Raw genomic sequence first — 17,484 nt, 5'->3', positions numbered from 1 at the left:
GAAAAGGATACAACAAAAGCAGGGACAATTGTTACATTAATAGTGAAAATAGCAATTCCTTTTGATGATTTTCTTGTTTTAAGACTTTGCAAAATGGCGTTAGCTTACCTCAGAATGAGAGTTGTTGATGTGGTACTTAACTCCACTTTCCGAGCTAAACTCCTTCTGACAAATCAAACATCTGTATTTTCCAACGAGATGCTCTCCCTGTCATAAAACATCATGTCATGAAATCTCAAAGGGCGCACAGTGAAAAGAAAACGGCAAGACTTAATTTCTCAGGAGAGGCTGCATTTAAGGGGCAATTTCCAAACTTTGCATTGTTGGAAAGGATTGTGCATTCAGGTTTCCAAAATGTTATCTCTGTTGGCAAGATGCACCACGAGCAGCGTGAAGTCAAAAATTACCTCTTTTGTGCAATTCAGATACAAAACCGCAGTCATTTACAGTGCATTTTTGAGCAGTTCAGCTACAAACTGTATTTATATAATCATATTTACAAAGGACATGTTCCAAAGTGTTTCACAGAGGTACAAACATATCCATAACAAGGAGCGGGAGTGCGTTCAGCACTGCACACAAATTCAGTCTCCGAGCCATAGTAGGTGCAGAATTCGTTGTCTGGGCACAATAGAAGCTGGGTGAGTTCATAACCAGGCCACCATTGTCACGTGCCTCCCAGTGAGCTGGTGGAAGGGACACTTCTTATACATTTCTTTACACAGGATAATTCAAATGTGGAATTATCTGCCATAAACTATGCATTCTTTAAAAGAGAATTATACCATTGCTTGGAAAAGAGGAATGTTCAGAAATATGGGGCATGGTAGGATTAGACCGAGTGTGGCTCAGTGGTCCTAATCGTCCACGAAGCAGCAATCTTCATTAGATTGCCTCTCTGCTGGAACTTTTCCATGCCTAGGAGCTGATCTGCATTTCTTGCCGGGTCTTCCAATCCCGGCTTCTCCAGAAATACAGAGTGCAGCGTCCATCAGAGAACTCCACCGCAGCGCTGTATTGTCGGGGAACACCAGCTGCCATGTGGTAAGTGTAAATGTCCTGTGCGAATATTAGTGAACCGGTTGAATATCAGTGAAAGGGTGGGGCAGGTAGGTGTGTGAGCGAAAAGGATAATTAGGGAGGCGGGCAGGTGGATGAAGTGGATCAGGAAGGTTGATGAGTTGGGTTGGGAGGGGTAGTCAGTTCAGGGCATAGTCAGGTCTGGTTAGGGGTAGTTAGGTGCAGTTGGGATGGGTCAGCGGGGGTAGTTGGTTGGTGGCTTGGGAGATAGTCAAGGAGTTGAGAGGGGAGTGAAGATAGTGTGAGTGATTGGGGAGTCAGTTCTGTAATTACTCAGGAATTAGTCTAGGAATTTTCTGTCTAACATTTCAACTGTAAGTCCCATGGAACTGTCTGAAGTCTTTGGGAGCGATTTAACGGCAAAAAACAGAGTCCTGTTTTGGGCACATATAGCGGGGTCTTACTCACGCCGCGAATGACCCCGCTATCAAAGAGGACTTTTGTTTTTATTGTCCTCCACGGGGAATGCCCAGCTGAGGCCCCACTTACCTCATTTCTTGCACTGACGAGCTGACCTCCTCAATGTAGGAAGAGCTTGCAGCGGCATTTTTAAATGCCGCCCAATCTCTGAAATCCGCTTGGCTTCCCCACCACAGCCTCCAGACCTTGCCAAATGCCCTAACCTACCATTAGGAGGTCCTCAAGCTCCCCCCTCACAAGAACAGGGCATCCCCAGGTCCGATCCCTGGCATGCGGACCCTGGCACCCAGGAACCTTGGCACTGCCAGCCTGGTACCCTGGCAGTGCCCCAGCCATCCTGGCTCTGCCACTCGGGCACCCTAGCAGTGTCACAGTGGCAGTGCCAAGGTGTCCAGATGGCAATGGGAGTGCTATAGTACCACCCGACCCAGAGCCCAACCACAGCCTGGTCTATGTTTGTGCGAACCAGTGCTAAGTGGCACCTTGGCGAGCTCTCCCAGACATGGGCATTCATTCCCGGGCCGCGGGAAAATCAGACGGCGACATATTTAAATGAGGCTAATGGCTTATTTAAATATGTAAATCTAGATCTCGCCCAGTGAAGGCGTGGTCCACATTGTTATGTCTCGTGAGATCTCACTGACCCCACCCTCCTCACTCCCCTCTCAACCCCCTGAGTGTCTGAGCATAGTAAATCTCGCAAGAGGCCTCACGCGAGATTTAACAGCCTCGTCATGCCACCGAGCCGGGCGCAACAAGGCCGTTTGATCACAGCCTCTAACTCTCGCTTAGAGTCTGAAGCATTAGTGGAGGGTCCTGTGGGGCATGGGAATTGTTCATCAGAAGTTCAAGTTTCCTGGGCAATTAGTAATCTTTATTAGTGTCACAAGTAGGCTTACATTAACACTGCAATGACGTTACTGTGAAAATCCCCTTGTCGCCACACTCTGGTGCCTGTTCGGGTACACTGAAGGAGAATACAGAATGTCCAATTCACCTAACAAGCACGTGGAACAGGATTGATCTGGAAATCAGAAGATTCGGGCCAAATAACAGAAAATTACTGGGACAGATTTCTTGGACTAAATAGCCTGTTTATGTAGTGCGATGTCTAACAATTCTGTGGGTGGTATGATACCTTAGGGGCACCAGCCGACCTTAAACCTAAAAGGCCAACAACTATTTGAACAGTGCCAGTGTTTGCCAATTGTAAATACACCCGCTATCACAGGAGTGTTCCTCCATTTATAAATGTTAGGAACTATTTTTCATTCTGTGGGCGTCCCTGGCTAGGTCCACGGGCTACTGCCCACTCCTAACTTCCCAAAGGTACTTGGTAAATGCACACATAAAGTGCTGTGCTTCATTTCTAAGAGAATCCAAAGTTTGCCATTTTAAGTGATCCATTCAAATCAAATGCAACATTGGGGATTTCCTCAGTGTGTTTTGTGCTCTCCAGCTGTGACTCTGGCAGAAATTCTCCCACTACAACCGTACAGCAGTGGGACAGCAGAATGCCACAGCAAACCCCCAGCAGAAGTGTGTCCAATAGTGAACTTATACCCCAGTTTGATCCAATAGCTGCAGAATAAATTCCAGGTGATTTATACTGTCTATTCCAATTGTACTTGTCCAACAGGGATCGTGTTCTACATAAACATCCTCATAGACATTCGCAGAGCTACCCTGGCAGTGGTCAAAAATCACTTGAAAATTTCAGTATAAATATATCTTAAGATATTTATATTAATCGCTCAACAGGAAGACATTGCAATGTAGAATTGAGCAGAGCCCAATACTCGCCCTCATGGGGGGAATACAAAGTTTGCCAGTTGACATACATGCTCTCCAGCTGCCAGAGTCACAGCTGGAGAGCACAAAACACACTGAGGAAATCCCCAATGTTGCATTTGATTTGAATGGATCACTTAAAATGGCAAACTTTGGATTCTCTTAGAAATGAAGCACAACACTTTATGTGTGCATCTCACCCACAAACTGCCAGTGTTTCTTAATGATGAATCAATTAAAAACAAACTTGCTCAAAAAATGCAAAGCAAGCTGGTCAGTAGGGCTAAGAGCTGAATAGAATAGGACGCTCACATTGAAGTTGAAGGCTCCACAAGGGTTGCACGTCAGTGCCACCTACTGGTTGTCTGCAGTACATGGGCAGATTCAACAGACGTGTCAGTGGTCATCCACCTGTACAATCAGCTGCTGCCCACCATGTGAATTGAGGAAGTATATGATGGAGGGAAATAGGGAAAATAATGGGTTATGGTAAAGGGCTGAAAGATTTCAATAAGTAATAAATTATTTATAACACATTGGTAAGGTCATATGACATGTAGAGTTAGACACACTTGCCTCAAATGGACTACTGATGCATCGAACAGGTTTTTATTTAAACAGGAATAATTTGGATGTCAGCAAGATTCTTAACTGATCATAGAGCAAGAGAACACGAAGATATAATTAATGAGCTTCAAATTAAACCAAACAGCAGGTAATTCTTTTTTTCTCATGGATTTAGTGGATGTGGAATGGGTCCCCTTATGTCTAATATTGTGACCGTTCCATTAAAATTCCTAGTTATGAATAGAATATACAATTTAAAGGCTATCCAAATCTTTGTTATGGAACATCAATTTACACCTTTATGACGCCCCTGAAACAGAAAAAGGTCCCAAAGTGCTTCATAAGCATAAAGGTGACTGAAACCAAGGTTAGAGGAGTAGGTTTCTGAGGAGATGTTTGAAGGTGAAGCAAGGTGGACCAAGATGAACGATTAAAAGGGATTGCAGATCTCAGAGCTATGATGATCAAAGGTCCTACCACCAATGGTAGAGCGTAGAGGTAGAGTCCTGAGTTTGCTTGCAGGGATGATATGTCTGGAGACAGAGACAGAAAGAGGGTGGACAATATGAAGCATTTCGTATTCAGAGCAAGTAGTGAGGGCTGGATGATTGGTGAAAGAGACGTTGTGCTTGATTGAGCTTCCGCGATAAAAATGGGGTGGAGTTTGTACAGGGTGGAGCTGAGGAGATTGCCCAGGGGTCCGTTACGCGAGCCAGAGGGTATCACAGAGGCGGCGGTGAGGCAAGGATGAAAGTGGGTGGCACTTCAGAATTGGAAATGGTCTGGCTGAATGATGAATTGGAGCAATGTGATCGCTCTGCTGCTGAAAATGATCATCAATGGAAAATAACTTCAGATCGTTAGGTCCTTTAGATTGTGAGGTTAGATTAGTAGCCTGTAATCTTTTTTGATTAATTGGTGGGGGTCATGCAGAAATTACATAGGATTCCCTTCACAATGTTAAGTGGATTATGTTAATACAAATTGTACCCACGTCTGCAAGGAGGAGTGGATAGATTGCAATTTGAAAATGGCCTTTCATGTTGTTTATTTATTTAAGTTTTAATTGGAATTTTCAACTGACTTCAGTCTAAGAAATCAAAAAGTAAACATTTATAAATCAGCAGTTACATAGAACAGTACAGCACAGAACAGGCCCTTCGGCCCTCGATGTTGTGCCGAGCCATGATCACCCTACTCAAACCCATGTATCCACCCTATACCCGTAACCCAACAACCCCCCCCTTAACCTTACTTTTTAGGACACTACGGGCAATTTAGCATGGCCAATCCACCTAACCCGCACATCTTTGGACTGTGGGAGGAAACCGGAGCACCCGGAGGAAACCCACACACACACGGGGAGGACGTGCAGACTCCGCACAGACAGTGACCCAGCCGGGAATCGAACCTGGGACCCTGGAGCTGTGAAGCATTTATGCTAACCACCATGCTACCGTGCTGCCCACTAGTAAAGTAAATATTTATAAATTTATAGATCTACCGGTCCCACCATTGTCAACGGGATTTCACGTTGTCTGCACCTCTCGTTGCCGGGAAACCTGTGCACCAGCGCGGGACCAGAATTTCCCGACAGCTGGTAAATCCCACCCAGAGTTAATGTTTCAGGTTGGTGACCCTGTGCCAGAGCTGATCACGTCTGACCCAGAACACCATATTCTGACAGAACTGCTGAGTATTTCCAGCATTTTCAGGGTTTTTGTTCAGGTTTTGAGCATCATCAGTGGTTTATCTCACATCAGTCCCTCTGCACCTGAGCATTCTCCGCCACGAACTGACTCAGGAGCCTGGCAAGTGCCTCTGAACCGGGGTGCTGGTAGGTCGGGTTGGTCAGAGGGAGTGGGGGGAGGGGGGGGGGGGGGGGGGGATGTTGTAAGTGTGTTGATTGGGGCAGGGGGATAAATTTGATAAAATCAAGCAGAATGTGCATTGTCAATCTAAGAATTCAAAGTTTTACTTGGAAATGAGAAAGCAAGTAGTTTGGTTGGGTTGAATTTTCACATAGGCACAGAGACAGGTGTACTGACACATGCTACCAGCTGTGTGTTGATCTGTTGACATGTGCCCTCTCTGGTGTATTTTCATGGAGGGGACGATGGCTTCTACCTGCTAGAGGCGGATAGTCAATCAATATGCCTACTAAGGGCATGCAACAACATAGTCTGGAAGTTTTGCTGAGGCCAAACCTGGGTTGGTAGATGAAGGTGGCAGGTGGCTTCCCAGCAGCAGGAGGCCAGAGCAGGACAGGAATTCAGTGATACCTCATTAAATTTCAGCACTCCTGCAGCCAATTGTCAGAGGGTCACAGGGATTTACCCTCCACAAAACAGCCCCTCCCACATATTCTGACATCATTTGTGTTTAACAGCATTAATTTACACTCATTTTACACCAATTGTCCTCAAAGAATATAGGGCAGGATTTACCGATCACCCCGCCGTGTGTTATTTGGTGCCGGGTGCAGCCCGCCAGCGGGGTCCACTGGTCCTGCCGTTGTCAATGGGATTTCCTGTTGACATCATCCCTGGTCTCCAGAAAACCCGTCCAGGAATTTCCTGTCGGCGTGAACAGCCAGTAAATCCCACCCATAATTTGCCACCAATTACACTCAAAGGAATTGTTTAGCCATTCTTTGACAACAATTATGCTCAAAAGCAATCATTTAACATTGTAAATAATATAACTGACATCAATGTCATCAATTGCCCCAAACTGCAGCAGTCCAAACATTTACAATTAGCAACATCACTTAAAAATTTGGAAAACAAAAATGATCAGAGTTTATTTTCCATATCTCGGTATTTCCATCGCTTCAAACATCCGAAAACTGAGGTAAGTTTAGAAAACGCAGAATCAGTTCTTTTTTGAAAATAAATTTAGAATACCCGATTTCTTTTTTCCAATTAAGGGGCAATTTAGCGTGGCCAATCCACCTAACCTGCACATCTTTGGGTTGTGGGGGTGAAATCCACGCTGACATGGGGAGAATGTGTAAACTCCACACGGACAGTGACCCAGGGCCGGGAGTCGAACCTGGGTCCTCAGCGTGTAGTCCCAGTGCTAATCACTGCTCCACATACTGCACCTGCAGAATCAGTTCTAACATAAGTTTTAATAAGCTAGATTTGTGTTTTTCTTTGTAACTTATAGTGTTGCACAACATTGCCAGCCATGAGTAAATTGCATCACAACGCTGTAAAACAGCAGTTTTCTCCCCCATCGCTCTCCTGAGCAATGTTCATGAACCCCCGATCCTCCTTAAATTCCAGCACTCATTCTCTCACTCCCCTGCCCCCACCTCTCTTTCTCCCAACCTTACTCTCCCACCCTCTCCCACTGCCGTTTCCACCTCTCTCTCCTCACCCCCTCGCTCTCTTTTCCCCCTCTCTCCTGCCACAGCCTACCTCTCTCTCACCTCCCACCCCCAGCCCATTCTCTGCCTCCCTCTCCCACACTCCTTTATCCCCCACCCCTCTCTCAAACGGGGGTGAAAGGGAAAGTTGGCAGCATCCGGGAGGATCAGCAAGAGGGAAAGCGGATGAAAGGGGGATTCGGCAGTGACCGGAAGTGGTAGTGAGAGGGAAGGTCAGCATTGACCAGGAGGGCGATGAGTGAAAGGTCAGACGCAAACCACAAGTGTCGGTGAGGATGAAGGTCAGTGAGAGAGAAGGTCGGCAGTGATGGGGAGGGTAAGGAAGCAGAGGAGGTTGCTCCACAATGGAACTGATCAGTTCTTGTGGTGCGGTATCAGACGCAACATGAAACAAACCCCTGACCCTACTGGTCCATTAACTGACTGACATTAAAGCAGAATGACTTAAAATGGATAACAGGGACTTAACAGTATACCTAAAATTCAACTTGCAAATTCCATGTTACCACTTAGTTTCACAAACCTTAGGTTTTAACTGGCTGTTCTTGAGCTGACAGCCTTTTGGAGGCTGTTCAATTATTTTGGCCGCTGTTACTCAGATTTTGTTCTTTTCTAGGTTGGAACGAATGCAGCTGAAGCAAGCGAACACTTTTAAACAACTCAATTGCACATTAGCCATTTGGTGTGTTTTTCCAACTGACCTTAGTACATGTTGCTAGATGAGCTTTTAGTCCAGAAAAGCTTGAGTAAATTGCTTCACAACGCTGTAAAACAGAATATGGAAGTGAAAGACCTGTCTCTTCGCAGCAACCACAATAAGTAGAGGAAAATCACAGCATGGCCTGGTGAAGCAGTAAGTAGATGAGGTGAGAGACACTTTCCTCTACTTTCTGACTCTAAAGCCATTCACTATATCCAAGGGAGCAGCACAGCGATGGTACCAGACCATGGGCTCTAACGTGTCATTAAATCTGCTGCCCATAACTGACCAGATTATCAATTGTATTAGTTAGAGGTTATAAATAACAAAATATTTTGAACATTTGTGCTTCCAAGATTTTGGAATGTGAGCTTGCCTTTCAAAAGTTTCCTTTATCTGTGTAAGAAAAGTAGAATTGCAATGATAATATTGTAATATGACATTTAACCTGGTGGCTGATCCGTCATACATATGTTTCATATTAGTAGTCATTTCTGTTGCTTTCAAATAAAAAATTTTTTCTCTGAAACGTAGTCTGAATATTTCAGCCGTCATTTTTCTGATAGGCAGCCAATCATGGATTCTTTTTGCCAACATTTTAATTTTGCTGTCCATAACCCGGCAGGACAGATAATATTCACCTGCACTCACTCTGAGTTATCACAAACAGATAATCAGGAATGGGAGGTTATTGTTAAAGAATAGCTTGAAAGAAACAGAACTGAAAGGAACTAATATTTTCAGAATTCTGAAAGGTGTTTGGAGGGTAAGTACTAAAAGATTGTTTTTAGTGGTGAGAACATCAGTAAACCAAGGGCACGGTTCCATGGAAATGAAGCAGAATCCCGCTTTGGGCGCGTTTAGCCAGGTGTTTCCCGACGCTTGCGGCGCCCAGAACGACCCCGCTATTAAAGGGGATCTGCTTCATTTCAGGGCCTCGGCTGAGGCCACACTTAGAATTATTTCCTGCACTAACGAGCTCAGCCATTTAAAAATGGCACCCTAATCTCTGGACCTCCCCACCGCAGCCGCCGGACGCCGGACACCGCACCCCCCCCCCCCCCAGGTCCCAATTCACCAATTAGGGGGTCATCGAGCCCCCACCCCTCAACCCACCTCATAAAAGCAGGGCACCCTTGGGCACCCTGGCAGTGCCTCTGCCAGCCTTGAAGTACCACCTGGGCAACCTGTCATTACCATGGTGGCACCTGGGTGGCACTGCCATACTGCCCAGGTGGCACCATCAGGGTGCCAGGCTGACTGTGTCACAGTGCCTTTTTGGTATTGGGGTTGCCAGGGTGTCACCCTGCCCAGTGTCCAACCCACATAGCAGCCCCTGATCACCTGGGAGACCCCTCCAAGTGCTCTTATGTCTGGCCCATGTTTGTTAAAACCGGTGCTAAACGGCATCTGCTCGGGGTCTGTGAGGCGAGACCGTGAGATCCTGCGCCTTGGGAAACTCCGGGGCAGACGCATTCAAGCAAGACTAACCACTCACTTGAATATGCAAATCTGGATCCCTACTCAATGGGCGGGATCCAAATCGAGACACTTCGCAAGATCTCGTTAGATCTCACGAAGCGTGACACGGCAGGTAAATTTCGTGAGGCCTCTTGCGCGGTTTACTGGCCTTGCGCGCCACGAGTTGGGTGCAACAAGGCCGATAGAAAGCACCCCAAGAGTACAGGCTCAAGATTATCAGGGCAAGAATTAAAATTGAAGTTATAAAGTATTTTTCACACAAAGGTTCATTAGAAAATATCACATGTGTCTGACCTACGCTTTCGGGGGCATTTTTACCCTCTCGTAGATTGATTGATATAGGTCTGGCAGGGGTGAGGTTAAAGTGGCAGGTGAGGAGTTTGCCCCAAATATCCAAGGTCCCCAATCAGGCAGGGAAAGGCCACATGACACAGAGAACAGGGGCTTAATTTAAATGTGTAAATTGGGTGGGGGCCCAATTGTGTAATCAAAATACATGAGCCATTTTAACTGCTGGTCAACTAAGAGTTGTATAGCCTCAGACCCACCAGCAAAAGCTGGAACCAGTCAGATTCCTGACCACAGGAGGCAAGAGTGTTCCTGGCCTGGCCTCAGAAGAATACCTTTGCCTCCCTTACATCCTAAACCATGTACTCGTCCAATTTTACCATTCCTTGTGGTATCAGCTCTTGTTTCAATGGCAATTTCTAATTTCATTGTGAATTTGTCATGTGTACATGCACCATGGTTGTGGATCCTCTGTTACAGAAATTGCAAAAAAAAAGTGGGCCCTGATACTTACCCTGCTGTCTGTTCGGAGAGTGGGACAAGAATTATGGATGGAAAATCTGGAAATACATACAAGGACAGGGATGATGAGAAAGAAAGAGTTGGAGCAGGTCAGGATACAGAGAGCAGATGTTTGGAAGAGGGTGGAAAATGAATGGTCAGCCAGGAGAACAATTTATTAGTTAGAGGTGGCACAACCATGGGGTGAGTGTTTAGTGGCAGTTAGACTGAGGCAGGAATGGGGACAAATGTTATGGACATGGAAGAAAATGGCCCATAGAAATTTGTCTTGGGTAGTGGCACAGAGTGTTAAATACAGCACCTGATATTCATTGCAGTCAATGGAATTAAACATCAGGCGTTGGTATGTTGGGTGGCTATCTGATACATCCATTTTTGTGCCACCATCTGAGACCAATTTCAATCCAACATTCTTTGTAACCGAGAAGATTTGGAGTTAGTATCTCAGCTCAGTGTTGCGTACGATGAGACTGAAGACAGTCTGTAAAAGCCTCAGACAGTGCCAGGGAGAGAGATTTAGATGATGACAAGGTACAGGGTTTGTGGCAGCGCCCAAAAAAAGTAACTTCAGTCTTCCCAATATTTAACTGATGGTTATCAAGAAATTGATGGTTATCCAAGGCAGCATGTTATATGACAGGACACATCAGTAGAAGAATCAAGAGAGATGATGGAGCGTTTATAGAATCCCTCCAGTGCTGAAGGAGGCCATTCAGTCCATCAAGACAGCACCGACCCTCAGCACTCCATCTATGTCCACTCTCCCGCTCTATCCCTGTAACCCAGTGCTTTGATCATGGCCAATCCACCTCATCTGCACATCTTTGGACTATGGGAGGAAAATGGAGAACCCAGAGGAGACCCACGTAGACACGGAGAGAATGTGTAAACTCCACAGAGACAGTCACCCAAGGCCAGAATCGAACCATGGTCCCTGGCGCTGTGAGACAGCAGTGCTAACCACTCATGCCCCCAGCTAATGTCATTGGTGTACATGGTGTGATTTGAACAGGGGGAGGCACATGTCAGCAGTCTTCAAAGGGAAGAGGTCCGTGCTTGGAAAAAGGAAACTATTTACAATGCCAACTAGGAAAATAAATTGGGTGGTCAGCAGTTTAGTGGCAAAGGATCAAAGGAGCAGGATGTGGGGCCTATGTACAAGATGAGCTTGGAAACAATATGAGAAGACTTAGGAGAGACATTTAAGCCTTTGCAAGACGTACCATACAAGGCTAGTGCTGTAGGAAAATATCTAACATAATTCATGGCTTCTTAACTTACATTATTAGGACAGCAGATCTGACCATTTTCTTTGACCTCATTTTTCCAGATTTCCAGCTGTTTGGGGTTGAATGATGGTAGCCCAGGACGAGTATATTTAAGCTAAATCAATACAGAAAGAGGTGGGTAAGCCTACATAACTAGATTCTCAAACAAACAATATCTAGCCAGTGAGTCATGCAGTAAATTGTAACATTATGTGATTAGGGCTGCACCAATTCTATTGAGGTTAATATCACGCCAGCTGCTACAATCATTTCAGTTACATTTCTTGGAAAGCTTGGCAATAATTCTTTATGTCAAAACTTTTGGTGTTACTTCTTGGGAAATCAAACTTGTACAGAATACTCCAGATGTCATCTTACCAGAGCCAAACATGGCTTGACCGAATTCAGATGTTATGCTCCTTGCTGTATATCTCAACATTCTGTTTGTTTTTTGTTAGCAGCATGGGAACATTACGCTGATGGTTTTTGTGACCGGTTCACTGAACTCCCAAGTTCCGATACCTCAAGTACACATTTTCAATTAATTCACGGCACTGAAATTTAGCAGGAAGTAACTCCAGTAAGAGACTAGCAGAACCCAAGGAAACCGGCAGTTTCTAGAATCTTCTTCAATGCCTTGTAAGAGAAGAAACTTCCATCTATCCCCCACAAGGACATATGTGGCTCCCATCAAAGATGTCAAGGCCAATGAAGTGGACCCCAAAGACTCAGAAAACATACTGCGGTCGATTGTGAGCCCGTGTTAGCTGTCGGTGAGAATAGCGACGCTGGCGGAGAATTCGGTGAGAATCGGAAAATACGGGAACCACATTTTCAATAAATTAGTGTGTTAATCGCGAGTTTTCACTCCAGAACCTCTCCCCCTTCATTGAATATTCAGCGGGCACTGGCGTACAACAGGTTTATAAAAATGTGAGCCTGGTGGCCTCATCTCGGAGGGGGATTTCGGAGGTGACCTCTCAGTTAGCCATCACCCTCCAGGGTGTTACATGCTCAGGGCGCAATGGAGAGGACGCAGGGAACACTGATAAGTTCAAATCGGGGCCAGGGGTGGGTTCCAGTCTCTCAATCTCACAGGCTATACCTTCCCTTCATGTCGGGACACCCTGTGCTTTAAGGGGTCTGAAGGTTGGCATGCAGGCATTGCTTCCCGTGTGCTCCTTACAGGGCTTGTGCTCTCCTCAGTGGGAGCTGATAAGTTGGTGGGAGGAGGGTCAGCACTGGGGGAGACTGTGAGGTACCTGACTGGGGTTCCATGAAAAATCAGGCTGTAAGAGCAGAGTTGGGGACTCAGAAATGGGTTTCATCCCTGCATCATGAGCCACGAAGACCCTCTCTCTGGTGGGAAACGATTGCAGTGTGAGTTGAACCCCACACTCAGGCAGCACTGTGAGGACAAAGGAGTTAAGATGTACAGAGGTTCCAATCCACTTGTAATGGAAGTTTGATTGTCAGGAATTAGTGTTGGAGTGGATGGCAGTGGCTGAAGGAAGGCTGGTTGAGTCTGCATGCCTTGTGACCTGGGGGACTGAGGGTACCCTCTACGTATGTGCTTGTCGTGCTACTTGCAGGCTTCACTCAAACCAGCTGTGTCTCAAATGCCACTAATGCCTGAAATGCCTCATGGAGGGCACGGTAGTACAGTGGTTACCACAGTTGCTTCAGAGCTCCAGGGTCCCAGGTTCGATTCCCAGCTTGGGTCACTGTCTGTGTGGAGTTTGCACTTTCTCCCGTGTCTGAGTGGGTTTCCTCCGGGTGCTCCGGTTTCCTCCCACAGCCCAAAGATGTGCAGGTTAGGTGGATTGGCCATGCTAAATTGCCCTTAGTGTCCAAAAAGCTTAGGTGGGGTTACTGGGTTACGGGGATAGGGTGGAGGTGTGGGCTTAAGTAGGTTGCTCTTTCCAAGGGCTGGTGCAGACTCGATGGGCTGAATGGCCTCCTTCTGCACTGTAAATTCTATGATTCCCCCATGAAATGCTATCTCACCCTTCCTGACTAGTCAATTGTGCCAATGAAACCTGCAGAGTTAAACATCAGTGCCAATGACTGGAGCCAAGTTCTTAACCCTTTGAAAGCATTGGCCTTAAGCATTGAATTCGATGCTCATACAAGTGTTACCATTACAAAGATGACACTGATGTGCCCCCTCATGAAAGGTGTGACGGTGATGTCTATTATCATTCACCCCATTCAAGGTCACGATGGGGGAGTGGCATCTTTTGCGGTCCCCTGTGAGGATGCAGGTACTAGTCTCATGCATCCACTCAACTGACCTTTCACCTAATGCCAGGGTTGGGGGAGTGATAAGGGAATGGTCTGAGATTAGGTGCCACTGAGACTCTCGAGGGTCCATGCACCTCATTCAGGTGGATTTGAGAGGGACAAGTGTGGGGAAGTTCCATAGTGTGAGAGGGGAGGGTGTGAGGCTTAGGCAAGAGGCACTCACTAAGTGGAAAGCGTATAGGTGGATATCCCAGCGGCTCAGAGGGCTGAGGGTTAGGGCTCTGCCAGGAATCCTCAATGTTCACTTTGGTGTTCTCTTCTTTTCAGTGCGTGATTCTGAAGATTCATGGAGCCAGCTGAGTTGGCTATTCTACTCCTAGTGGCAGCAATAGAGACATGGATGTGCCGCTGCAGAGGCGGGGAGGCTGGGCCTGGAGCTGTTCCGGGAGCAGCACCACAGATGGTGGAGGCAATACCAGCAACAGGTCTTCTGGAGTCAGACATTCTACCTGCAGATGTCGGAGCTGCAGTGCCGCAGAAGACTGTGTCTGTCCTGGGGACACTGGACGACCTGTGACGGTTCCAGCAAGAGTTGGCATCATATGGAATGGGAGGATACCCACTGTTCATGCCCCGCAGCACCGTGACATGTGTGGCATTTCCCATCAGCCTCACAAAAATGCAGAAGGTACGTAACAGATGGCCTTTATGCGAGGGCCCACACATAGATAAAATTGGACCAGGACCAGGCTAGCCAGGATGCCAGGGCCATGGACTTCGCCAGTTTAGTAGGCATGCCCCAAGTACGGGCGTGATAGACTGCACCCATGTGGCCCTGCGGTCTCTCATGCGGAGCCATTTATGAACCGCAAGGGTTTCCACTCCCTCAATGTCCAACTTGTTTGTCACCACACGATGTGACCGGTTCCCGGGGTGCATGCATGACAGTCACATCTTCTGCTGCTCGTAGATCCTTGATGTTTTTGAGGGAGAGCAGCGTCTGGAGGGATGGCTCTACGGGTTCAGAGGTACCCACTCAGGAGATAGGCGATGATGCCAATGCGGAGACCACAAACACCTACAGAGACTCATGCATTTACACGTGTGCTAGTCAAGAAGGCGATTGGACTGCTCAAGATACAGTTTTGGTACCTGGACTGGTCAGGAGGAGCTCTCCAATAAAGCCCCCAGAGGGTGTCCTGCATAATTCTGGTCCGCTGCGCTCTCCACAACTTGGCGCTGCAGAGGGGAGACCAGCTGGACCAGGAGGACATGGGGGAGCAACACATCTCCTCAGATGAGGAAGAGGTCGAGGAGGGTGGCGAGGTGCAACGCGCGGAGGAAGAGGAGGAAGGACCTCAGGCTATGGCCAAGGCCTGCATGGGTGCAGGGGTAGGGTCCCCCTAATTGCTTCTCAGTTTCATGATGCGAAGGACCAGGGAGTTAGAGGTCTACCACTGTGGGATATGACATCTCATCAGTAATGTGGTGCCAAAGTTATTTGCTCGCGATGGTGCCCAGGTTCATGGGCAGAGCGGTAAAGCCATTGGTCAGACTTTGCAGGAAAATAATGATGATTTGAATTGAGCATAGAGACTCCTCACACCCTCAGTGTTGTCGGATCTCGCCTGATAGAGGGCTGAACGCATCCTGCCAATGAATGGGCTTATCATGGGGTTCAGAATCGCTGGATGACCTCTCATCTGCTGCAGCCCCCTCCGAGGTCAGGGATCCTGGTATTTTCCTTCAACTAACATCTGAGGTGAGCAGCCCAGGGCCTCCTCATCACTGGAGAAGAGTGGCAGACATGAGATTCCACAGCGTTGATGTCAGCTGCAGTGCAGCTTTACTTAGTCATTGGTTTTGAAGGTGGGAGAGACATAGTGCTGCTATTCTCACACTGTACAAGAATGAAACACTGACTGCGCGGAGGTTTGCGGAGCATGGTGCCATGAAGTGACAGGGTGGAGGATCTGCTGGTGAACACAGTGATGTATAATACAAGAGCTATATTATAATGGTGACCTATCTCAACAAGTGCCTAGGCTCAGCCGTGCCCACTAGGTGCCTACAATTTCTCACTCTTCCTATCCCTCCCACTATGTCGAGATATATCCCCAGGATCCGCAGCTGATGTTGAGGCGACCTGCTGACTTCCACGCCCTGTTTCCTGACATGACCTTGGTGGGTGCCCCTTGAGGGGCCTAGACCTTGAGGGTCTGGGCCTACCTTCAGGCCCTCCTTGGTGTGCTGAGGTGGTGGTGTGTCGCTCACAGGGAGAGGGGTTTCAGATGGGCTGACACCTCCAGGGTTACCTGAGTGGAGGGCCTTGGACTGCGCTCCTGCCGATCCTTTTCCCTTTGGTTGCTCAGGGACCTTTGTACTCCACCACTGAGCAGAGAGACAGTAGGAGAGAGATTCAGAATCCCTGCCATCCTCTGGCGCAGACTCTTATGGATTCCCACCAGTGCCTGCACCATGCAGTTGAAGCCCTGCACCATGGAGCTCATGCCCTCAGCCATGGAGCTGACCTATGGAGCAGACATCACTTGCCATGGAGTGCACCTCCTGCACCAAGGTCCGCATGTAGACACCACCCTCACAGTGTTAGCCTCATTGCATCGGAGTGATGGCACCATCTCCTTGGACAGAAGGTGATGAGACTCTTCCAGTCGGCCTTGCATCTGAGGAAAGTTGCATGAGGAAATCTCTTCCTCATGCTCGCGGCATCTGCTTTTGCAGTCCAGCAGTTCTGGGATGACTGGACCCAGGGACATGGGCTCATCAGAGTCCTGGACTCTGGCATCCCACCGAGTGCCAGTTCCCTGGGACGTTTCTGCCTCCGCCTGCTGTGGATCTACAATTGTGAGGTGCTCAGCAATGAGTGACCCTGAAGCCTGCCTACTACTTAATCCCACCGAAGTGTAAGTATCTGTGCCGGTCGAGGGCGCCGGTGACAGATGTGACCCTTCTTCAGTGGTGGTGTCCAAGAAGTCTCCCGTAGAGCTGCTTGTGTCCTTGGCCCTGAGAACGCAAGGATGATCCGGGCTTGTCAACTGATTGTCCTGCAGGGGAAGGGAGATGGCATCAAGGGGGAATAAATGATGGGACAATGTTTACTCACTTGAGGCTTGAAGAATGACTGTGTGTACCGAGGGCTCTCACTTTTATCTGCAGCCCTCACTTCACCCTCTTCACGGGCACGGTCTTGCTCCTCCCAGGCCAGCTCAAGGGCTCGGTACACAAATGGAGTGAGGCTTGTGACCTCATGCGGGACTCTGGCAGGCTGTGCCCGCTCACACCTGTTATGCTCGAGTTTGTCCTACAATGAGACAAATGGGAAGAGTGCAGCTGGGAATCCTGCAAGTTCAGATGGTGATGAGGTGTGGCATGCGTGGGACTTGAGTGGGAGAGGGAATGTGAGGAGCAGAATGGATACTGAGGGAGATCATGGGTAGTGGGTGTCTCTTGTGACTGGTGTTGGCAACCCGCGAGGAGGCTGGGTGGTACACCTTGGTGTGTGAGGGGGTGCAGTGAAAGACTGGAAGTGGTAGACTTACTTTGGTCGTGTGAAGGAGGCCAATTAGATTTCTGCGGCACGTATGCCCGTGGTTGAGGGGGCAACCCTCACAACATCTAGGAGGCATTTAGATGAGCATTTGAAATGCCACAGCATACAAGGCTACAGATAAAATGTTGGAAAATGGGATTAGAATACATAGGTGCTT

General features: G+C 47.7%; 1 protein-coding gene across 5 annotated transcripts in view; it reads right to left on the bottom strand.

Annotated features, from left to right (window-relative positions):
• The window catches only part of znf512b (zinc finger protein 512B), a 165,865-nt gene that overhangs the window by 8,582 nt on the left and 139,799 nt on the right, over window positions 1-17,484 (bottom strand). For 4 of the 5 annotated variants that reach the window (XM_038803292.1, XM_038803294.1, XM_038803295.1 and 1 more), the window contains 3 exons: window positions 11,526-11,627; window positions 7,954-8,016; window positions 109-207 (listed from right to left, as the gene is read on the bottom strand). In XM_038803292.1, the coding sequence (XP_038659220.1) occupies window positions 109-207; window positions 7,954-8,016; window positions 11,526-11,627 (264 nt within the window). The remainder of the gene's footprint in view (window positions 1-108; window positions 208-7,953; window positions 8,017-11,525; window positions 11,628-17,484) is intronic. The other variant, XM_038803293.1, reaches the window with a different exon arrangement.

The sequence above is a fragment of the Scyliorhinus canicula genome, chromosome 7 (assembly GCF_902713615.1).
Source record: "Scyliorhinus canicula chromosome 7, sScyCan1.1, whole genome shotgun sequence".
NCBI lineage: Eukaryota > Metazoa > Chordata > Chondrichthyes > Carcharhiniformes > Scyliorhinidae > Scyliorhinus > Scyliorhinus canicula.
Note: the sequence above shows the minus strand (reverse complement) of the source record. Positions and strands in the feature narration are given on the sequence as shown.